The sequence below is a fragment of the Polyodon spathula genome, chromosome 5, assembly GCF_017654505.1.
Source record: "Polyodon spathula isolate WHYD16114869_AA chromosome 5, ASM1765450v1, whole genome shotgun sequence".
NCBI lineage: Eukaryota > Metazoa > Chordata > Actinopteri > Acipenseriformes > Polyodontidae > Polyodon > Polyodon spathula.
The window spans coordinates 72496741-72522734 of NC_054538.1; the positions used below are offsets into that span (position 1 = coordinate 72496741).

Here is a 25994-nt window from a genome sequence, read left to right on the forward strand (position 1 = left end):
TTCTGAACCAACTTAGATGACAGTTGCAGCTTTTCTCTTTGGTATGATCATATTGCCAGTAACATCGGAAAAGGCCCTTAACTCTAGAACTCTGAGGCTTCAAATTTATTGTTAGGATGGCCTCAAAGTTCCAGGGTTAATTAAATGCTTTTTTTTTTTTTTTTTTCCACCATGCTTCAAATGCTAACCTGGGACCTTCAGCCCCCTATAACAGCGTGTGGATTTCACTGCTGTACAACAAATCATTAATTGCTGAAGTAAAAGGCTGGGAGGGAACTTCAAGAAACCTCAGTGGAGCCACACAAAACATCCATAGCTAGCATGTAGCTCTCCCTTCTCCATAATAATAAGGGCTGTATTTTTTTTTTACAGTAAAAAAAAAACGGTTTATTTTACAACATTTCATGGTCTAAAAATAGGTATTTCAAGATAAGCACAATATTGCTGTCACGTTCAAAATGTATAATTTTCCCTTGAGTTATTAAACAACAAACGTTCCTAAATATTTACATGAAAAACAGTAAATGCTAAATTGTCGAATATTTCTTTTTTTCTAACAACTTTTAAAGACATTCTATGTTCACCAGCAGTGAATTATCAAATAATTAAAAAAAAAAAAAAAAAAAAACATAAATAAATGTAAAAAATATCAACAGACACATGAATGTCCCCTTCTTGTAATGGACAGAGTGAACTGAAGAAATTGTGCAGTGTATCAGGTAGTGTGTCAGTAAGTCAAATGCTTGCTGTGTGTATTTTATAAGTGATAGAAAATATGTATATTTACACTGTTCTTTCACATATGGGAATTTTCATGAGGAACTACATATTAAACAGTAATGCGTACATTTCATGTAAATCGTGAAATCTGTAATACAGCTTTAATCACAATTGTACAATCAGCCTACCGTGGCTTTCTTAAGACATGGTCATGTGAACCTGTCACAGCATTTAATTTATCCAAGCCATTTTATAATTGTGTTCACTAATCTGACCCACGCTAAAGCTATACGATATAAGGCTATATATAATATATATATATATATATTATATATATATATAAGATATATATATATATATATACTATCATATATAACATATATACAAACGAAATATATTGTATATATTATATATAAACTTTGCAAGACAGTATATACTTTTATATTTTGTTTTAATGTTTCTGTTAATAATAAATAATAATATATAATAATAATAATAATAATAATAATAATAATAATAATAATATATAAAATTCTGTAGCACTACCCTTATCTTAAGTAAGTCTGGACTTTTTTTTTGTTTTGTTTTTTGCCAATACTAAATGTTGATGTAGAAATAAACTTTAGAGGAGGCGTAAGTGTCATTTTATCTGTCCTTTCTTGTAATTGTGTAAGTTTGATTTTCCTACTCGCAAAGGCAATGCAGTAAATTGTATGGAATTCAAATGCATCTTCCTGTTGTTTGTTCTATATTGGATTTGACTGTGACAAATTAAAATCAATTCTAGGATGTAATATGGCATAGTTCAAGGAAGTATAGCATAACATAGTGATCATGCAATATTTTAAGTGCCATTTTTAATTTGTGTTTATTAACTAGTAACAAGTGATGCAGTAGCATATTACACATTTCTTTGTTATTTGTAAGGATTTGTAATATTTAGAAACAAATACAAATCTATAAAAAAAGGTACATAGTTTAATAATAAAAATACTGCCGGTAATATAAAAGACATACAATACTATAGCAGATTTTAATCCCAGTTTGAAAGACCAACACTGACACCATGGATTTCCTAATCCACTCATTTCTAGCCAGGTTTATACTGTACACTTTATAACACTACTGTAGGATTTGATCATCAAATCACTTTTAATGGAACTGTTCATGCTATGCCCTACCCTCGAAAGCCTTTTCTAGAGTAAAGCTCCACCAGCCTGTTAGAACACATTTTCTATTTATTGTTCTTCAATGACATTTCATTTTTTTTTTTATATTACTATTTACAATTAGTTAACTATTGTCTCCATTTTTTTTCAATTTTCATTAACTTAAATACCCCTGTCCACTTAGCTGCAAGGTTTTCAGAAGTGAAAAGTAAAAGTACAGTACTCATGTCCAAACATTCCTATAATAAACCAAGGTTTGAAGGAAGGAAAGAAAGAAAGAAAGAAACTCAAAGCCTTCCTATTTTAATGGCTAAAAAAGCTTTGTTACTACAGCTTGTTTAAAAAAAAAAAACCTTACTGCTGTGAATCCCTACCCTGTAATTAGCAAGACAAAATATTGCACTGTTATGAAAAGGGTCATTTATATAAAAATGGGTTTGTCTACATGGAATCATTGTTACTTTGTAAAAGGTGGAGGGAGGTTTACACAGAAGCAGACATTTAATTTCCACATGACTACAGCCTTCTGACAGCAGATTAGACTCGCATTGAACATCACAGCAAAACAGTTATGCATTTGGAGAGCATAATAATTCATTCTTGCCCTTCAACGAACATTAAATGTCACCCCTTCTAGTGAAGGGAATTAAAAAAATATTTGCGATAAAGTCAGAAGCAATGTTCTAAGCTATTAAAAGAAGAATTTAAGTCAATTTAACTCACCAAATGCAGAGCTTCATATGTACAGGACTAATAATTCATGAGAAAAAAATCATTTAGTATCTGCTGTATAATCACATTATGACTATACTGGTGTGTAGAGTAATTAAAGTCGCCACTTTAATGTACTTATCACTTTCTAAATTTACACAGCTTAGATTTAGCGAATGCATAATTATTTAAGTAACATTTCATGGAAAATCTCTAGTTTTATTTTTATTTAAACAGCTGAATATTATGAAGAAATGCACAATTGAGAAACGTGTACAGGCTTGTGTCATTTTGAGCAAGGTCTGAAAAATAATAATGGTGAAGGAGGTCAGTCTTTCTGAGGAAAAACTGAAACACTGAGAACATCAAATTCAGCAACTTTTCTTTCTCTGTCAACAGCCCTAAACCCCCACATTTATGCTGTTCTTGCCATTAAAAAACAAACAAACAAACAAACAAACAAAAAAACACTATGGATTTTAACAGAATCAAAGTCAACAACTTTTTGTATGCTGTATAGTCAGGTAAAAACTCACAATGCAAGTTTTGACAGTCTCCAAATAGACCTCTCAGTACTGTGCAACTTCCGGCTGCTATCTTGTGATCTATCTGTAAACAGCATCATTCCTTTCTAATGAGGGGCTAATAACGGAGGCTTACCTTTACCCCATAACTGCTGGGGTATGGTCAAAAGAACTCACGCAAGTCTATCTGCCCTATTATTTAAAGGGCAAGGGTTAATGTAAGACACAGTGTTAAAAAATTATAATAATTAAAAAAAAAAAAAACCTAACCAATGCTGTCCACTATGAATTTGTATTTGAAGCAAGGTGAAAAAAAAAAAACCTTCCCTTATAAAAATAGAGGAAGGGCAGCCAGGTCATCTTGTCTGTAAATCCGGACATGATAAACTGCTTCCTTAGTGCAGCTGTGACTGTTTCTATACACAGTCCCTAATATGACTAATTTAATGCCACTCTTCAGATGTTTTCTGTTACTCCACATTATCTCTTCTAGTGTGCAGCGAGAGGATGTAATGTGTAACACTCAGTTAACTGCTTCAATTATTCTTCGAGACAGGATTCATCACTTATGTCGTGTCAGCTTGCACAGCAGGGGACATTTTGGAAGGAGCTCTTTGAAAAACTGTTTTTGCATCATACTTTACAAACAAATAAAATCAGATTTGAAATTTTAGGCTTTGGCTAAATGAAATCAGATTTGAAATTTTAGACACTGGCTAGAAATGTGCCTCCTGTCTTTAGGGCAATGTACAGTAAACAGGCTCATTCTAAAGCAGTAGAAAATACTACAGTAAATATGTAAGTACATTTGTCTTGACTGTCTATAAATAAGAGGGAAAATATGATAAGACACTAGAAATGCTTAGAAACTGCAAATATTGCAATTTATATGTTTGACCCCCCCCCCCCCCCCCCCCCCATCATATTTAATGCATTTGATGTTTATTTTCAAATGTAGCATAAATGTTGTCTTTAATAGCTTGTCCTTATTGTTAATGCATACTGCAGCTTCTTACTGCTCATGGGGAGAGCAGGACCATTTCTGAGCTATTTGTAAGTGAAATCCTGGCAGTTAAATAAAGGAAAATTTAAAAGCAGCCAAAGAAAAGTAAAGGATCAAAGCCAATATTATCTCTTTGATTTCCAGAAGGAACATAGACGAATTTACAGCTTGTCGTAAAAGCTGCTAACTGGGCTATGCTTTTTAACTGCTTTCTTATGTCAAGCAGGGCAGCGATGATTTAGAGGTATTTAAATATGTATATCTTATTCACCAACATGGTATTTTGTTCTAAAAGCCACAGTTCTCAAGTCACATTCATATTGTTTTAATCCTAAAGATATTAAATAGCTACACAGATACTTGCTGTATACTATAATTTCCCCAGTTTGTTTCAAGGGAACTAGCAGGACCCCCCAGGGAATTATTACTGATATCACTTGTACATTTAATTCCCGTGCCAGTTTAGACAACTCTATACTAGAGAGAGATACAAAGGTTCATTCAGCAAACAACCCAAAAAAGGTATGTGTTGATATTATTCATTAAACAATTGCTAAAAATATCACTGAAGCTGACGTGTTACCTGGCTATGACAAACAGCACACAACTGACACCCAAGTAAGCCAGCAGAATATACATCCAGATATCGGGAGAGAGTGGATTCAGGAAGGAGAAAACACCAGGGTTTGTACCATTGGGCTTGCGGTACAAAATACTTATTCCCAGCGTCATGAAGGGCTTGGAGAAGTCAATGACCTTCTCCCGGGCATAGGTGATAGCCAGGGGAGCAACTGCAAGATCAGCTTTCTGTCAACAGAAACATAAGGAGAAGAAAAATAGGCTGGCTGTAAGTCAAGAATGGAGGATGGGAAGAGGCAATCAAATTAGCAAAGCAGGCCTTTACACATGATAAGGCCTGTCCTGTAACAGTTAAGTGGAAATTGAAAGCCTTTTTTTCTAAATCAATTGATTTACCGCTTCTGTTTCAGCAGCTTTTTTTTGTTTTAATGCTTTTAATCATCTGCAAGAAGTCCCTGCAGCTGAGCACTTTGGGACTGTGAGCACTGGACCAAAAAGTGCTTCTTGTAGCAAGATGGATGACTACAAACTCCAAACTAGCATCCTGGATGCAAACCATGACTTATCTTGTCTAAGTTTGATCCACTAGAGATGTAGCACAAGACTTGACTTTGAATATTGGACACCTAGGCTACCAATGTAGTTGATAGAAAACAGATTATATATTTGCCACTACAGTAAAGAGTCAATTATCCAATCATTGATCGACCGTACTGTACGCACACAGTTTCTGCTGCTAAAACAGCTAAAAGATTTAGCTGCCAAAAAAAAAGGAAGCAGTCTGAAGCAAATTAAAGTTACAGAATTATTCAAACCACCAAAACCTTAGATGGAGCATTGTGTGCCTTAAATTGTAGCAGTTAAGCAAATTAAAACAATCACCTCATTCTTGATTTTTCTTCTATTTTGTCAGTAAGGCCTGGAGATGCTGTCTATGTTATTGAGCAGCTAAGAACTTTTTATTTTATTCATTATTGCATGCCATAGCAGCAAGTATAGAAAAATCTTACTAAATTTTTGAAGTTTAATGATTCCTAAAGTAATGTGTCAAAGTTGTACTGAATTGTATTTGATGATTTCCAAAGTTTTGTATATGGTATATTTAATTACAGTATCTCACTACTTTAACTGTAGGTGCTAAAGGCTTACTGAATTGCATCAATTTAATGATTAGTAAAGCTTTGTAATTGTGTATGTTTAATGAGATAGAATAGGTTACTAGCTATATATCATTAGTAGGTACTTGTGCACTAAGTACTTGTATGTTAGCTTTATTCTATACATTATTAAAGGTACAGTAATTGTTATTAATACCTGTTCTATTATCCATACAAATCGATTATGTAAACTAGTATCGGTCCCAATTAGTCCAGATAATTGACTCTATACTTATGTATATATACAGTGGCAGATGTAAGCACTCCCCAAAATACTTTTGGCTATGCCAAAAAGGAGAGCAATTACCCTCTGTAATGTAGCCCAGATCTAAAGTGTAATGGGAATTAGCAAATATGTGGGAGGCCTGTGACCTTTGAGGTTAGCATGTGCATGCACAGGATTATTTAAAGGCCGGTGACAGCACGGTTAGTTAATATCTAACCTGGTAAACCAGTGAAAATAGAGTAAATCATTTTCATTATTTTCAGTGACTGCTATAGGTATGGACAAAGACTTTTAGTTGGAACGTTTGTTTTAGTATTTCTAAATGTACCACTATTGAGTGCTTTAAAGTAAATGGAAGACTGCTACATTGTGTTACAATGTTTAACTGTAATTGTAATACATATTTTATGACGATTGATCAGCATAGACCTGTTTTTCTGGAGACAGAACAGGTACAACACCATAGGTATGGGCAGTGTGAGCTCCTTTGTATTCTATAGAGCTATAGAGCTTATTTATGTTTAAAAACATAATTAGAAAATAAACCATAACTGACATGACAGTCGTTACCTAAAGCATTTCTAAATGAATACATTGCTGAAGGGACAGCTCGATCACATCAGTAATATTTAGACAACTGTTTTCTGATCATTATATTTCTCATTAATTATAGCAGTATCAATCACTTAACAGTGTGACAGTAAAACCATTGGGCCATGCTGAGGAGTTAAGGTTCAGATCCAAACTTGGATGGGTTCTGGAAGTGAGCTTACATTTAAAATAATTTAGAATTAGTCTAAGTAACCCATGCATTTGTCAAGACACAATCACACATATCAAAAATGGTAAATACAAATACAGAATAGACACACAGACTAAAACAATGCATTAAAATATATATTTTTAAATACACAGAAAAATGTACACATAAAATGTTTTTTTTTTTAAGAAAAAACACAAGGGACCTCCTTGAATAGAACTTGGAAGATTGAGCCCAGATGACAGATGTGTTACCACTGAGCCATCCAATCTGGATAAAAATTGTAATGGCACAATTACGAGTGAAAAACATAAGCAGGCAACACAGGAACGAACAAGTGAACAAAAAAATTATGTATGTCAAAAAAAAAAAAAATGACACAAGCATGTAGAAACACACAAAAAAAAAACCCACAAAGAACATCAATGCAGCAAATAAAAAATAAAAAAACCCTGCAGATTCAATAACACCAAATTCTTGGTAAAGAATGCTTAAAGATTAAACCCCAGAGAGGTATAGTAAATCATACTAATAAACATGACACACCACTTTAATAAATGCATAGTATAAGCATGGGAAACAAATGAGAAAACTGCAAAGTACAGTGCAAATACACCATGGTAAACTTTCATAAGCATATAATTAACATTATTTTGTCACCATGGATGCCAAGCAGTTGAATAAAATAATACTGTTTAAAATATATAAAAAATAAAGCTATACTAGATACCTCTGCAGGGTGCTATTGAGAATAATGTGTTTTGCGACAAAATTTGGCCCAATGTGTTTTAGCAGAGACGTAGTAGGGCTTGTGACCTTGCTGTGTCCTAGCAATGCCACTGGTGGGAACTTCTGTCTGAGTAGCAAACCCTGGCATTTAGAGATGCAAGGCTAGTCCAATAGCACACATACCTCCTTTTGTGTAAGAGCACTTTGTAACTGTAGCTGTCAACTTACATGGTCCATGAGTTCCTTGACCATGCCATTCCACTGGCCACTATTCGTGTCCTCCTGGGCTCCGTATTTCCCATCCTCCACCAATCTTATCTCATACGTAAATCCCAGGATATTGGCCAGCTCCCTGAGGAGGTCGATGCAGTATCCTTCAAACCGATCATTCCCATAAAGAGGTTTATCAGATTTCTTAAATATCACATACGGGTCTTCCTGTAGAAATTGATAACAGAAGCAGTTCAATCATACAGCTTATACTTCCTAAGTGCCTCATACATTTCTGAAATAACCACTATCAAAGACATTATTTTATTATCTGTCATTGGCTGTCAGGACTTCAAGAAAACCCTCATAAGAACCATATATCCATGTACAAATATAATGTCACTTCTGCATTGGTATTCTGGTAGTGTATTATTCTTAGATTACCAAGTCAGATGTTTGAACGTGTCTGTTAGCTGGCTGCAAGGTTAAAACTAACGTTGTTTGTTTTGCTAATCAGTTGTCTCTAGCGACCAACCTGCTTGGATTGTGTTTAGCTGTTGTAGTACACAGGAAGAAAATAACAATTTTGGTAAGCATAAATTAATCCTTGTTGCTGATGTAACTACATTAGTTTTTTGAAGGAATTAATTTTCTAAAGTATTCAGAGTTGTGGTTGATTTAATTGAATTTAGATGATGTGGAAACTGGAACAGCTCTAGACCTGTAGGACAGTATAGAGCGCCAGCCATCTAAGGGCCACAAGTCCAAAGGCAGTCTGAGCTGTGGCAGTCTAAGGGCCACACGACCAAGGGCAGTCTGAGCTGTGGCAGTCAGAGCGAGGATAGGTAAAGCGAGGACCTTTTCCTTTTCCAAATCTCTCCCATTGACTACTAGAGGCCTCATTCCAACTCATAACATTACCTATATTTAAGTAACATTATAAAAGTGGTGTTTTAATTAGGTGATCCACTGTGATTAGTATCAGGTAAGTGTGGGTAAATTGAATAGAGGTTGATTTGCAATTTGATTGGTTTCCACACAGCTTTTTGTAGTTGTGTGATCCCATTGAAGTGCATTGCAACTATTGTATTGCGTAAGTATTCTCCTTAGTGCAGTTTAGCAGCTGTTAATCAGTTCCCTTGCAAAGTGAGGGTGTGAGGAGAGCCTGCTGGAGAAAATCCAAACCTAGCAGCGCTCTGGAAGATGCCAACTACTAGACAGGTCTGTACCCTCCCCCCACCACTCCTGCTCCCACTACTACTGTACCTATTGGTCTCATCTGTCCTGCTATGACTGTCTCTCACATCCCTGTTATTCTGTCCTCTCGCTCCCATCCCGTCCTCCTTCCACTGCTGCTCCCCTAACCCCTCTAACCTCATCCCTCTGCCTCTCCCCCCTCTCCTCTCACACACTCTCCCCTCCCGCACTCTGGTGCCTTCTGGAACTGTTACCCTTCTTCTAACAAAGCTGATTTCATCTCTGCCTTTGCCTCCCACCTCTCTCTCGATTTCCTTCCTCTCACTGAAACCTGGCTCTCTCCTGATAACACTGGAACTGTAACGTCCTGTCCCATACTCCACATCTCACTGGATGGGGAGGTTGATTATGGAGGGGCACTTTAGGGGTTCTACAGTGTTTTCACATATAACAAAATGTCACACAAAAACAACTGTGTTGATTAAAAATAAGAAATCTACAATGGCATAATCTGAAGCAAAACAACATTAAATTAATTCTAAAGTCTTGAAGCACCCCCTCACCCCCCTCCAACTTTAGTATTAGCCTGCCCACATTTATATATATATATATATATATATATATATATATATATATATATATATATATATATATATATATATAAAACAATAAAGTACAGAGTAAAATAGATATATAAAATATATAAAAAGTACTGATTTAAGATGCTGACTGTGACTAGAGAAGTAGAACAAATAAGAACGCTGTCATTTAAAATGATCGTCAACCATATTTTTTTCTTAATAAACCACACATGTAATATATTTTGAGCAAGAACAGAACGGACCCCAAATGCAATTATATATGCATTATATCATATGCTACTTGAATTAAACTGGCAGTAAATAAATAAATAAATAAAATTCATATATACACAGGAGAGGGTAGTACAAAAAAAAACCCCTGGTATCACAAACCCGATTACCACTTCTAGACCCCCAGTCCCTTACCTGATTAACACTCATTTCAGAAGACAGTGTTTAGATTTACGGACTCTTCTTGAAACTGTTTACTCAACAACAAAAAATGCAAATAATCTGCCAGTGCAACAAAACAGTCACACATTTATCATGTTAATTTGGAAAAAACTTGTAAAGAAATTATTGTATTTTATCTACTGAACTAAAAACAACCGTTAATAAACTTTTATTGCCAAAAGTTTCTACATTTTATTTGTAATATATTCTGTGTCACAGTGCGCGTGGCTTAGTTAGAAAACTTTTATAACAATAATGATTTTTAAACACACGCTTCACTTCCACTCACCTTCCCCACACACATTAGTTTCAAAACTTGTCACGTAAACTGCTTGTGGTGCCCGGGGAGATGTGATGCTGTTAATGGCTGTGCGCTTATAATATATCTCTAGTCGAGCTAAACAAAACAAAAAGTGAATTAGCTGACCAGTAAAATGCGACAGGAGGGCTGGCTTCATAATACAGTAATCCGTCGCATATCCGACTGCGGTGGGATCAGAGTATGGGTGGATACGTAAAATGTCGGATAAATGTTGGATAAATCAGCTTTTATGTTGTCCCATTTCTTTGTCTGGTCTGTCTTGTCCTATGTACGTGTTACATGTATTGTAAGAGTGCAACCACACCACTTAGAAGGGGGAAAGGAGCAGGGACAGACTCGGTTGGTCAGTCTAAGTGGAGTGGGTGGGAGCAGTGGAAGGGGTATAAGTACCGCCTGAGTGGGAATGTGAAAGGAGAGAGTCAAAGGTTTGAGTAGAGAACCAACGAATGCACAGAACTGGGACAATTATAGCGCGAGAGAGGGTCAGCGAGACATTGTGTGTGACCGACGCCAGGAGAATGGTGTAGAGTGACAGCCAGAGAAAGGGAGTGTGGAGTAGTGAATAACAAGAAGGGATCGTTTTTATTGTTTTTGTGGAGTGGTCTTGACCCAAACAGGGACCATTAATTATAAAGAATAAATTGCTTATTAAATTTACCTGGCAACGAGTCCAGCTTCTGCTTCATATTCAAGGGCACAGGTCGTTACAATACCATTATAGACAGCTGTAACAGTTACTGTATTCTCAGAATTATTGTTTTGAGATTCAGCTTTTATTAGGGAGCTCCCCTAAATCCCTTGTTTAGAAAGATACAAGGTATTAATGTTTGTGACAGGGTAGCCGTCTGCCGTGTGGGTGCGAGCATTCGCTGCCGAGTGACAGGCAGGAGATCGAGACGGAGGTTGAAGTTGATAAGCCTGGCAGGTGAACAGGATTTATTTACATGCACAGATCAATACATTGTAATGATTTGTGCATTTGTGTTGTACTGTAATTCCAGTTGTTGTACTGTAATTCCCATTGTAATTGTGTTCCCTCCCTGCTCTGTATTTCCCGCTGTTTGTTTTGTTTACATCTTGTCTGTGCCTGTATAATCCTGGCCTGCATGTGAACATGTTCTATGTCTTCCTTGTGATTGGTTCTGTCTGTCTGACATTTTCAACCAACTACTACTAAATAAGTAATGACTTAATGTTAAATGGTGACTTCTATTACTGCTGTTTATTTGCTATAAAACACTGATTATTTTGAAAAATACCCACCTCTTCCCCAGACCCCATCCTATGATCCTATGATCCTATGATATTCTCTCACAGAATCATTTGTGATCGGTCTAATTGAGCTACAGTAAGCTATGAGTTATTACGTTTTTTTTTTTTTTTTTTTTTTAATTCTAGTATTGAAATAAATTCTGACTGCTTCGACTGGTGAAACATGTGTCCTATTAACAAAAACAAATACTGTTAATTAAATGCAACAAGCCATATAAAATAAATCAGGCAACACTGTTAGTAAGCCTATTAAGTAAAACAACAAAAACATCTAAGAAATTAAAGAAAAAGAAAAGGCCAGTGATAAATGATAAATCCACCCAGTATTCTATTTATAATTGTCTGCAGCACATAAACTAGTGAAGTACAGGCATTTGCACCTTTTAGGCACTATCTTATTGATCCCAGCACAATAATAAATTCTACATTTTGAAATGCTAAAAGTAGATCTATTAAATATACCAAGATCAAGGGACTATGGCAAAAATCTTACCAATTACGTTTACACTGCTTGTAAAAACATTGTCACCATGTGTATGTATATTTAACTACACATTTTGTGAAAGAAGGCAGCAAAAGCAGGAGAGCAAAAAAAGAATACAATAAAATATTCATCCACTGAAGTTACAAGACAAATATCTATATGTACCTCTACAGGTACTTACAGTGACTGCCATGTTTTCAAAATGTTGATAATGTATCCTTGGGATTATTTACAGAGGATTTGTCTAGCAAGCCTTTTATGGTAAATTACATTGTGCTGAATGATTTGCATGCTCATTGGTTTCCAATTCTAAAACATCTAGGCTAGTCTGTTTGGAATATCTGTGACATAGACTCAATGGAAAGACCATACCATATGTTTACTGTTGCTACAGGCCAAGTTTCATTTCTCATTACGGTGCGTTGTTATTCCCTAGCATATCTGTTACTTTTGACCAATCCTGTAATTTCTTAAAAGGACAAAGAGTGTTTTTTTTTTCAGTCTGCTATGGAAGGTGAGACTCCTGTGAGCTGAACAGAGGCGAGGGTATTCCTCTTTGCCTTTTTGGTTTGGCAAAGAGGGCAGAGAACTTCAAAATAACACTTGAGATCAATTAGAATGCACACGCTATGATGCACATACTTTACACGCAGTTTTAGCATTATTCATGTTATCCAATTCAAAGAAAATAACTCAATGAAGGCTATTGATAAAAAGTGGGTCAAAACAATTATCAGGAGGAAATACTGTGCTTGTGATACATTTTGAACAATAATTGCATTTAAAAGAAGACAGGGCCATGCAAATGCATGCATAACAGCTGATTTGTAAACAATGCATTTCTGAATAACCTCAATGGAGTTCAGAGGAATTTCTTTAGTCTGATAAGGCAATAATGCACAATTTTGGGATGCAAATACTACAATACAAGCAATACATACATGTGTTTTAGAAGTCTGCCACTACATTGTCACTGAAGTTCTTCTCTTTTTGTTTTTCAACTATTGAGAGTTTGAAGTGGTGTACTATGTGTTAAGTGCCATTCCATACAGCAGGAAACTAATGATGAATAGTTGTGGAATGCCCCTGTCCACCTTGCAAAGCACAGCATATGATAAATGCGAATGAACAACTGTTTACCTTTACACCACAGGAGAAGAGTTCAAAGAGGTGAAAATAACTTCAGGCCTCGTCTTTCAGAATATCAGGGGCTAAATAACTATTAAAGTATGCAATGCCTCCACCTAGCTGGTGTAGGGTAATTGAATACTGAATCACAACAGCTAGGGAAATGTCATTATGCATTGTATTCAACAATATATCAAATACATACTTGAAGCTAATCGATGCCAGTTGAAACAAGTTTTTATGAGCTCAGTCGTCCGATCAATACCCATGTGACCTGTTTCACATGAGTTGGCTCTCTGGGTAACTCTGTATAAGAGTTCCTCTTTCAAGCACAATTTGTTCCAATCTCTCAAGAGCAATAGGACTTTGGTAAGCCTTGATTTGACTGAACTAGCTGGGAGGTTATGCTTTATCACAAACCAGGTATCTTTTAACCCAAAATCTGACTTCTGGGCATTCAAAATACTGTGGGAATAGCCTCTGGTCATTGGCTCTACCAACTGCTTCATCAGGATAGGGTACCAACCCCACTTGCTTGCAAACAACTTTCACTCATGCCTCAGATATCTCAGTCCAGGAGCCCTTAGTCTGGGAGGAGTGCGGTATTCTTGACAATGCATCAGTGTTGATGTTAGCCTGCCCTTGTCAATTCTGCAGACTGAAATCATAGGGGCCAAGGCTGAAAGCCACCTATGCCCAGAGGCATTCAGCTGAACAAATGTGAGCACATAAGTGAGGGGATTGTTGTCAGTGTGGACCAGGAACACTGCGCCATACAAGTAATCACAAAGCTTATCAACTACAGCACATTTGAGAGTGAGGAACTGCAACTGATTTACAGGATACCGCTAGTCAGTTAGCTTCCTGCTCACAAAAGCCACTGAAAGGAGTCCTTCTGGGGGCTCCTGATATAATACGCCATCAATCCTTCCAAGCTGGCATCCACATGCAGGGTGTATGGCCTGGTGCTGTCAGCAAAGGCAAACATGGGTGCATGTGTCAAACAATAAATGGTGTCCTTAAACACCTTCTGCTTCCAAATGGTTTGGACATTCTGTAGTACCTCTGGTCTGGTGTTTTAGTGGCAGCATTCTTAGCTCTTTGTACTGATGGATACCCCTTTGTGAGATCGGTAAGAGGTCTCACTATGGATGAATAGTTTTTTCATAAACCTCCGATAATATCCACACAACCAAAGGAAAGATCTCAAACTCTTTAGATCAGTAGGCCCTCCCCAGGTGCCGACGGCTTCAATCTTGTATGGATCGGTTGCTACTCCTTGGGCCGACACAATATGTCCCACATACTTCACAGACGGCTGACAAAACTGCCATTATTCTAGGGAAAGCTTCAAGCCACAGGCTTTCAGCCTATCCAGAACCTTCAGCAGGCAGGTTTCATGTTCTTCCCAAATATAATTAGGTCATCAAGGTAAACTAAGACCTCATGCAGGCTCATGTCTCCAAGGTCTTCTCCATAAGCTCTTGGAATGGAGCAGGAGCTCCAGTTATACATTGTGGCAATTGCTCAAATTGATAGAAACCTAGTGGGCAGATGAAAGCGGTCCCTCCCTCATCAGAATCTGGTAGTACCCGCTACGCAAGTCCAATGTAAAGAACCACTTGCATCCCATCAGACTGTCCAAGATGTTGTCTGTGCGGGGTAACATGTATTGATCTGGAATGGAGTGTTTATTAACGGTCCAGTAATCCACACAGCAGGCAAGCTACAGCAGCCCACAGGCTACATTACATAGAGTACAATAGGAGCCGACATACCGGAAGCAGTGTTGTATTTTCTTTTGTATGTTAGTAGTAGTAAAAATGATTTCAGTTTATAGTTTTGTATGCACATATACCGATTTATATCTGTTTACACACCAGTTTCTTTGGAAATGTTTATTTTATTAGATTTTTTTTTGGTTTGTTTTTTTGCAGTTGTGCTGTATGCGCTAATTTTGAAAATAAAGCCTTTTATCTTTAATGTTCTATTTGAATACTGTGTTTCTGCTATGCAAATGTTAGATATGATATTCAGGAATAGAATTTTTGAGTTGTATCCAATAGTTTGTCTTTAATTTTCCTATTGAAGCTGTTTAAAAAATGTACCAGTTAAAATGATCGGTGCCGCGGTTCTAGGTAATAAGAAAATCAGTTGTAGTCTTAAGTAATTGAGAGCTCAGTTGGAATGAAAACCAGCAGACAGGGGGTCCCCAGAACCACTGCTCTACAGGATGGATGGGTACGTACCATAGATTGTGATTATACCAATCTTAAAAAATTGTAGTGACCTGGGAGCCACTGCCCAGTAATGTTTTGCATTTGTGTCCATCAATCTTCACTATGACCACCATGAAATGAAAGTGAAAGTAAATGAAAGTGCTTGTGCACAAGTTTAATTATAAATAAAAATATTTTACAAAACAAAACACTAATAAAATGGCACGATGGCCAAAACAGACAAACACAACAGACACGGAACACACCAACAAGCATCGTGCTGGTGTATAACTGGCACGCGTAGCAATTGCTGTATTTCAGCTTTTAGTTTCTCTTTCTTTCACTCACTTCTTGTTTCGCTTCTGAACAAAGGTGCAGGTTTTTATGTCGTGACAGAGGGATTAACTGGCTATTAATTACCTAATTTATCCCTCTGCCACATTCAGCACGGACCTCTCATATGCGCGGTCAACAGCCAGTTTTTTTTTTTTTATCTGGATTTTATCTAGATTTTATCTTTAACCCCATCCAGGCTGTCAAACAATAACAATAAGATGCGGCAATTTACATACAAACAACACATTTTAAATAATAATAATACAACAAATACAAAATAATACTTATGCTCGCAGGGGCAGGGTGTATCTCAACCCACACTTGTTTAAAAATGTGGGCAATAATCAGTGCACTAGAGCAGACATTTTGAAAAGAGCTTTGAAACAGACTTTAAAGTTATAAGTGTAAAACCTTGTTCGGGTGTTAACAATGAAAAGAAAAATGATAGGTATTTTATTTAAACAGTTCTAGTAACATGTGGGGATGTGTAACAATATTTTTTTAAGGGATTAATCAAAAGACTGATACATTGGTGTGGTAGCCCACAATTTGTTTGTACACAAGAATCATGCTAGGACAGAAAAACAAGACAACCAAAACTATCAAATATAAGTTTAAAGCAACACGTATGCAAGGGTCATATATGGATAAGGAAGGATTTCATGCATGCCTTTCACAAAGTCAGTGCAATTTTTTTTTCTAGTTCAAATCTTGCAAATTCCTTTTGTAATTCTTGAACCATTCAAGCATAACCCTTGTATTGTTTGTACAAGGCATGCCTGCAATCCTTCATTATCCTTGTGTCATACTTGCATAACTCTTTCTTTAAACTTGCCTTAATGGTGAGTGTATTGCTTGACCCTTGTGTTTCCATAGGTATACCATGAGTAACAGTATTATACCTTATCAAGATCATTGTTACAAATCCAGTGTCTCACCATTGCTATGGCTCTACTAATGCTTCATCCACATTTTCTTCTGGGAAGTATAATGTTATTTTTCCAACTTCTCAAAAAGCTGTATCTCTTATATTATTATCCCACACTGCAATACAGTAATTGCTGGAGAGTTTATGCTGACACTCAATAAAAAGCCATATGCCACTCTGAGACAAACTATGAGGAACACATTTTGTGAATGTATGGTGGATTTACATGTTTCCTCAAATGCTCAATTAACCTTTCCCTTACCCTGGACTGTTTTAATCTTCTCATCACATAGGCTCAGCTTAGGTAGTTCATTGATATACTGGTATGCTTTTAACTACTGTATAATATATAAAATCATCTGTACTTTATGCCAGTTGACCTCAAATGTAACACTGTTACCATATCTAAAATCTATACATTTTTAAAAAAACTCTTTATTTAAAAGTTTTGCAAATAAAAGAAGGTATGCTAAATGAACCCTACTTTATTGTGGTGTACATTCTTTTTCTAAGTCACTGAGAGGATTGTGCATATACTGTATGTTCAATGCTTAGCTATTTTAACATCATTTAAACTGCATTCTGCAAATCCAGCTTGGTTGCTGGTCTCAATTTTGACTTAAGGAAGCAGCTTAAGATACAGAGGATTTAAAACAGAATTGTGGTGAAATGTACAAAAATACCTACACACAAAAACCCCAGAAGAATGTACCTGTGACCATAGGGATTTTATTGTGGTAGCAGGGCTCGCAAAATCGCTAGCCCGACGTTCCGGGACAACCAAACAAATCTTGCAATTGAAACCAAACTGAAACTATTGATGCACTTTTTTTTTCTTTTTTCATTTTTTTTTTTGGGTGGGGGGGGTGAGGGGGTGTACTGTGTTCTTCAATGAATAGGATACAGCCAGAATACTGGATGCAGCATGCCACAAATAGGTACTGTACTTGGAATTGCTATTATTATTAGTGCTAGTAGTGACAAATACTGTAATAATAAAGAAAAGCAAAGAATAAAAGAGTACTTATATTATTAATAGTTTAGCGAATGCCTTTATCCAAAGTGACCTCCTTAACTTACTCCAGCAGATTATACTGTTCGTTTTGGATTGTCCTTTTACTGTAGCGAACAAAAGGCTTTGGCCCCAGACAGGGTTGTTATGGCGAGGGTGTACTGTATTAAGTATTTGACTTGTGCGTTTAATGACGACACTTGCACATTTTAATATATAATGTGTGCACATTTGTTATTTCATTTTTGTTATTTTTCACCACCCATAGTGTTCAACATTTAACAGAGGGTGTAAAAAAGTTTGGATCAGAATCTAATATCATCCCTTACAAAAAAGTAACATACTGCAAGTATAATTGTGCCAAAATTAGTAGTACCATTATACTACCCTATTTTGGCACAAGTATACTTGCAGTATACAACTTTTTATATTCTGTTTGTAAAGAATGCAACGTAGTTCTCAAATATTGGACATTTCTTAGATTGTATCTTACTTCTCTTTTGCATACCTGCATTGTCTCTTGCTAGATATGCTTTTAGAAAACCAGGATCACCTTCTGCTCTGGATCAAAAAGCTATAACGCTCCGCGGCTGCCCGACTGTGGATAACTATCAAAAAAACTAGTAGAAACTAACTAAAACACAAGTCTGGGAAAAACAAATGGAAATCTGGAAAAAAGTATAGAATTCTGATGTTGAAAAAGTATATAAGAACATAAAGTTTACAAATGAGAGGTCTCAGGGTGTCAGCTTCAATAACATTACTGGGGAGTTGGTTCCAGACCCTCACAATTCTGTGTGTAAAAAAATGCCTCCTGTTTTCTGTTCTGAATGCCCCTTTGTCTAATCTCCACTAATTTTTAGAATTTTGAATGCTTGAATCAGGTCGCTGCGTAGTCTTCTTTGTTCAAGACTCAATAGATTAAATTCTTTTAGCCTGTCAGCATATGACATGCCTTTTAAACCCGGAATAATTCAGGTCGCTCTTCTTTGCACTCTTTCTAGAGCAGCAATATCCTTTTTGTTGCGAGGTGACCAGAACTGAACACAATATTCTAGATGAGCACTTACAAGCCTTGAAAAAAAATTTCTATAACAGTTCTAGTTTCCAGAAATGATCATGACCATGATTATTTTGTGTTCATTGTCTAGGCTACTAAGTAGGCTAAGTTAATAATAATAATAATAATAATAATAATAATAATAATAATAATAATAATAATAATAAAATTAAAAAAGCTAAAATAATTTGGTTTCAATTTAAAATAATCTTTTATTCGCATTGTACACCAAGCTAAGGTTAAAAGAATGCATTGTACAGGTGACGTTTACATTTACAAAAACAATGTTATTTTGATTATTGCACTCTTGCATGCATAGACGTTATCCTTCACGGCACTCTCTGCTACAGCAAACCACAACTTAGCTCCCGCTATGTATTTGAACAATTTCAAATGACTCTCGCAATGCTAGAGATCTCTCTAAGAAGATGCAACAAATATTTAAATTAGTATATTGTGCCTCTTTTCATTAACATATTTTTTCTTAGTGCATATGACAAAATGTATACTTTGCAAACTTGTGTATGTTTGTGCTGTGACTGGCCCATCTTTTTACATCTACCCCTTAGAGTCTTGATACAGATGCTATATACACATTCATTCTTCATAACCAGACAGTGGGAGATAATTCGTGGGACGATATTGAAAAGAGGTCCAAGTTTAGATAAGGGCAGCGGCTGAGTTTTCCCCCCTCAATTCTGTCTTGAGAAAAAAGTTGTTCTTGAGAGTGCAGTTTAATTTGCAGTTGTTGTTTTTTTTTTTTTTTTTTCTCTCTCTCTCAGAAACAGGAACTTGGAGGCAAGACTAAAGCTGTGATCACGCTAGAGAACATTTCATCTCAGATGTGCCCCAAGCAAGCTGAAAACAAGGGAGAACCTCAGACTTGTGATTCTTTTGTTTCAGTTAATTTGTACATTAAACCTGAGCTGGAGAGAAAACTTCAACAGCTTATTTTCTTTCTGTACATAACCCATCAAAATGTATTTCATCAAGGATACCAACACATAAAACATTTATGGCAAACCTGAATGCATAATTTATTTATTTAAAATATTTAGCTTTGATCCCTTTCGTTTTCTCCATGTATGACACCTTTGATCCTCAACCGACCTACCGTGAGAGTGTACATGTGTACTGGTTATTTCAACAAGGTCAAAGAAGTGGGCTTTGAGCTAAATGAATAAAACAGTAAGTTCCCAATAGTTCATTTTAAAATTGATATCAGGAAATTATTACTACCGTATTTACTCAAATTTAAGCAACACTTTTTTGACCAAATCTGGGGGATCGACTTGGATTCAGGGTTTGTCAGTTAGGGGACCAATTTACATGGCAATGCGCATGTCAATTATTCTGACGCACTTGAACAAGAGCTACTGTACACTGTAATGCCCGCTATAGTAATTACTCTCGATACAGTTCTGGTATATGAAAATGGCTGCACGGCCAAATTCGCACCAATTTTGTGATGCAGTTTTTAAAAGAATTTTGTTTGCTGAAGAAAGGGGGAACAGAATGTGAATTTGGGGCATCTGAGATGTGTCAGAAGATGGAGCCGCAATCAAAAGTCACGTTGGCCATATTAAACAAAGGAGGGCAATAAAACTGACTGAAATAAAGTTAAATAAACCATTTTACCATAAACTACAAGGACTGCTGTTCAGTACTGAAGAGTACCGTAATGGGCATATTTTCATTTACTATTTGTAATACAGTAGGTGACGTACTCTGATGCTTCAATGTACGGAAATACAGTGTTCCCTGCTGGCAGGTAGAAAAGAAAAGGTAATTTAACCATTAATTATTGAGTTGTTTTCATTAATGTGCGACTTGCATTAAGGGTCTTTTTTTTTTCCTTTGGTCTTCGAATTTGGGGGTGTGACTTGAATTCAGGGCACCTTAAATTTGAATAAATATGGTATATCTCTGGGATAGATTTAGAGAGAATAGACTATTTAATTTGTGGATATTCTACACATGTTTTGTTTGGGCTGGAATTTGGAAATGTTTCAGTTCAGTTCTACAAAGTACCATTCTTAAACTCTGAACGAGTGGTATCAATAATTGATTTAATATGAAACCAACTAGCTCTAAGAAGAACCCTGATGGTTACAATTAGCACTGGTTTAATAGTCAACCAATAACACTGAACCCTGTTTTTCGGGATATAGAGGTCGCAGACACAAGTATTAGGACAGCTAAAATTATAAAAACCACAAAGAAAGTGATTTCTATCATTTCCAATTGTTCTATTGAAAGATATAAATTAGAGGTCAAGCTTTATAATAAAACAACAAATTATTACATAACATGCATAAAATGAAAAATAACATGCTAAACTAATTTTATACTATAACAAAAGTATTTGCACCCTTACATTAGTATTTTGTATGCCCACCCTTTGTTTCCTTTTCAGCTTGCTGTCTTTTTTGCATTTTCAAACCAGTTCCTGGCTTCTTTCAAGAGATGTTCTTGCCCATTCTTCAACACATACAGATTTGCATTCTGCAATCGACTTTGGTTTCCTTTTTGCAACATCCTTTAAGTCAATCCACAACATTTCGATGGGATTCAAGTCTGGGAACTGAGATGGCCAATCCATAAATGTAATCTTCCTTTTTTCATAAATTCCTTTGTAGATTTTGAATAATTTTTAGGGTAATTATCATGCTTGAATACAAACTTCCGTACAATAAGGTTTCTAGCACTGGATGACAAATGAATGCAAAAGTTATTTATATTTTGCATCATTCATTGATCTTTCTACAATACAAAGCTTACCAGTGCCTGAGGAAGAAAAGCCCATACCATCACACAACCTCCACCATGTTTAACACTGGGCATGGTGAACTTTTCTTTAAATTCTTTTCCTCTCTTCCTCCAAAAATATTGTTGCTTTGTTGGTGAAAAAAAGTTACATCATGGATTTGTCTGACCATAAAATGTGGTTGAAGAAATCATCAGGCTTCAAGTATTCAATGGAACTCTCCAGTCGCTTTCTTTTGTGTATTGTTTTTAACAAAGGTTTGCAACTTGGTTTTCACCCATGGACAGTCATCTTGTTAAGGTATCGTTGAATTGTTCACTTGTGAATTTCTTGACCATCTTTTCTCAATTCTTGTGTCAAATCTTTTGCAGTAATCTGATTCTTTTTCTGGGCTGCTGGAATGATTCTTCTTCCAGATTTTGCAGAAATTTTTCTTGTTCTTCCACACCTGGATACTTGCAGTAGTTCCTATTCTCCTGTGTTTGACAATAATAGCCCACACAGTACTTTTTGGTAAACAGAACTTTTCAGGTAGTTTCTCCTTTTGCATTTAGTTGAATCACTGCCATTTTTAGATCCTTGCTGAGCTCTTTAGTTTTAACAATATTTGTTGCTTTTTTTAATCACAAATTTCCAATGTATTTTTTTAGCACTTGCCAGATATGTATTTATTTATTCTATAATTATTATCAGGTGTTGGTTTTCAATCATGATAACTGTCAATAATTAGCAATGAATGAGTTTCATACAAAATATGTTGACTGCCCAAATACTTTTGTCAAAGTATAAAATTAATTCTCGCATGTTATTTTTCATGTTATACATGTTATGTAATAATTTGTTATTTCATTATAAAGCTGAATCTGTACTTTAATTTATAACTTTCAAAAGAACAATTAGAAATGATAGAAATCACTTTTTGTGTTTAATCTCTCTTTTTTTTAAACTGCCGAAATCAAAGGCTCCAAAGAAAGCCTTACTCTTTTTTGAACAGCCATTTCGGTTATGACTGATTGCAGATCTCTTAAATTAGGATTTGTAAGGTTTCTGCTGTGTTCCTAGCACAGGTACTGACATCATTAAAGCCACCACAGGGCTGACTCAGGCTTGCCAGGATTAAAAAGGCAATGGAGACTGCACACACAATGGGATTGCACCAGCAAATTAAAAGTCCAGACGCACTGATACGGCAGGCTGGGGAAAATTGCAGCTGTCAGTGCTATACCTGCTGTGATGATGACTTCAGAGACCATCTATATATCATTTCTATATATCTAATGCAGCCGCCAGCATCGTTAGAAGAACACTCAGTTATTGTGCTTAATAGAGTAGAAAGTGTTGCTCACAGTAATGGGGAATTATTGGGAGGTATTGTACATAATGATATCAGGTAACTTTTAGCACTCACAAGTGTAGTAGGAAAAGCAGCATATCCCAGTGACCCGCTCATTAACAGCCTTTCAATTGAAGCACTTAAGGGCTGACTGAGGATTCAGTCAAGGTAAACACCTCTGATAAGCTAATGGAGTCCAACAAGGTAAAGCAACAAAAAGATGAAAAAGCTGAAATACAAAGGTGTCTGTCTATTTAAAAACTTGCCGGTATTCAGCTACTGTAATTAATTCCAATCATAGTTATAGTAACTGAATCCATCTAATGGACTTTGATTGCACTTAGAGTAACATGTTCCTCCTCTGATTAATAACTGGCTACCATATCATTGTTTGGAGGTGTTTGATGCACACAACTTTAGTTCAATGCATACTGCATAAGCTACAAGAAACATTCAAAGACATAAATTCATGTAAATACAATTTTTACCAAGATTGTGGAAACAACCAAGGATCGGTTGGATAGGGAGTCAGTGACGTTGGTTGTCTTTCCCTTTTGGTTTTCTGTCATGTTCAAGCCACTTGGCAGATCCCAGGTTCCAATCTGCAAAACAAAAATAGCGTGACTTACAGGAAATCAATTTAGTCACAATTATTTCAGTTTTCTTAAAGGGCTCATTTATATCATGCACATTTCCGTAATATTGTGAATCTTGCCTGTTTAATATCCTATTGTGCTATGTATGAGTTGTGGTTATTGTCCCTGCTTAGATTGTTATATCATCATGCTTCCAAAAAGACTCCTGAAGAATGATTGCAGGGAAGAGTATCAGTTTTGCACAGGCTCCAGTGCACAGCTATGGGCTTCAGTGGACATCACAATGCTAATATGTTTGCCTACCTCATTGCAAATAATGATCCAAGACAAAATAACAAATTGAGAATGGCACAATAGGATACTTAAACATATAAGAAATTACAGTAAATATTAAGAAAATGTAGCAGGTATTATACTCTCAGATAAATAAATGAAACTGTAAAATCTGTGATGGGTCTCTATTCAGAAACCAGGTCTAAATGAACAAAATTAACATGGAAAATAAGGGTTTAAAATCTGAATACAATTACCATATTAATGATGTTTGCAGATAAATCCTGCAGACTGCATAGATTATTAAAGTAACCTAATCTATATGGTAAGCCAAATTATCATTTAGAGATATCTCACATTGCATTTTAAGATCTATTTAAATATTTAGAGATATCTGTAGATATTTTAACTTCATTTTGAGAGATCCAAAAATTAAACAGAGTTATCTCAAATTGATTTACAGATATACTGCTTTGCTATCATGGTGAGCCAAACTGGTACTGATACCTCTCAATAACTTCCTGTGAGAGATCTCAAAAAAGTTATTTCTTAAAATTATTTAGCAACATCTCTAAAAATGAACAGAAATTTATTTATAGATCTATATAGATTCATAGAAATCTGAAAATGCATTTTAGATATCTAATGTAAAGCTCCGTTTAAAGATATTTGGAAATCATTTTTGGATATCTCTAAATGTATTTTAGATATCTTAAAATGATTTAGAGATATCTTAAAATATTTAGAGAGATCTATAAATTAATTTGCGATATGTCTAAATGATAATTAGGCATGCCAAACATTTAAATAAAAAATACGACTGACTGACACAAAAATAATGTAATATTAGTCCCATACTGAATTGCAAGCATTTTTTTTAAATACATTTCATGGATTCAACATATTTTGTGATGAAGATATTCTCTCATTTTTAAAAGGATGTTTTATACATCCGACATAAATGTGACATTCTTTTGCTATCCGTTAACCATACTGTCTTGCTCTCTTTGCTAATTTACATTTTAAAATTACAAGGCTAGGTTGTATGCTGGTTTTCTATAATTGATCAGGGAGTTGTACCCTTGACCTTTCCTTGCGTTACAATAACTTATTGTAGAGTAAGAGTTGGTATGCTCAGTAGACTTGTAGCCAACAAAAAAACGATATTTGATGAAGAATAAGGTAGCTTCTAATTACAATGCAGATTAATTTATGAATCTCATTAACACTGGCTACACGCTTAGATAATTTAAAATAATAAACCCAGCACAAAACTAAATACTTGGGTTGCCTTTAGGAATGCTTAAAACATACTTCATTATTTCATTGCAACTCTTTATGTCAGTCGTCTTGAACCAAAAGGGTTCTTGTGGGGTTACTTATTAAACTGTGAATTATTCATACAGTGCCAATATGCACATATACTCCATGGGATTATATTCTGCCACATAGCATGAATAGTTCTATCTTGGTCAAGAAGATTTTCATCACATCACATTTGCTTTTAAGTAAACATGACTCTTCAAGCAAACACCACAGGTGTTTTCAAGTACCTTCTCAAGGCCTTCCTCCTTCAGGCTGATCACATCTAAATCAAAATCAGTCCTCAAGCCATTGGTTTTGTTGAAAGTTATCCGGCCTGTTAAGCCTTCCCAGTGGGCCTAAGGTGGAAGAATAAATAGTTTTCATAACTAAGGAGTAGGAGAAAAAAAACTGAACAAATTAATTTTGGGCAAAATGGAAAAATTAATTATTCATTATGATTAAATTATTTAGCTCCAAGCTATTGGCTGAACCTTTTTTTTTCTTTCTAATCAGCTTGCCTTGGCATTGGTGATGTTATGAGGGTTCAGTTAATTAAACAAGCTTTCTATAACCTATTTTTTCCCATTAACTTTTCTTTTTAAGCCACTCAGATTTTTTTTTTAGATTGTGCAATAAGTCGTACATTCCTTATTAACCCGATGTCACATACACTACACCAAGAGCTAGATTTTTAACAACTACTCCATTGTTTTGTTGTGTATTAATTTCTGTTTCAGGTTTTAACTTCTCTATACCCATGCCTTCTGCATTCTTTGTAAATTAATAAAACCTACTGTACATATGTGTTGATTTGCTTCTAGTGTGATTTTAAAATATGCTTAAACTGGTACAAAATAAGTCTGTACTCACTAATTTGTTATTCATACTTGAAGTAGGCTTAACAGATGTACAATGGTGTTTGCAGCCCAAGCTGCAAGGG

At 35.6% G+C, this 25994-nt stretch overlaps 1 protein-coding gene across 1 annotated transcript in view; it reads right to left on the reverse strand.

Annotated features, from left to right (window-relative positions):
• Window positions 1–25994, reverse strand: part of LOC121316280 (glutamate receptor ionotropic, kainate 2-like) — a 182444-nt gene that overhangs the window by 45305 nt on the left and 111145 nt on the right. Inside the window, exons 8-11 of the mRNA XM_041251260.1 lie at window positions 25303–25410; window positions 23369–23482; window positions 7807–8016; window positions 4711–4934 (exon numbers count right to left, since the gene is read on the reverse strand). Coding sequence (XP_041107194.1) covers window positions 4711–4934; window positions 7807–8016; window positions 23369–23482; window positions 25303–25410 — 656 coding nt within the window. The remainder of the gene's footprint in view (window positions 1–4710; window positions 4935–7806; window positions 8017–23368; window positions 23483–25302; window positions 25411–25994) is intronic.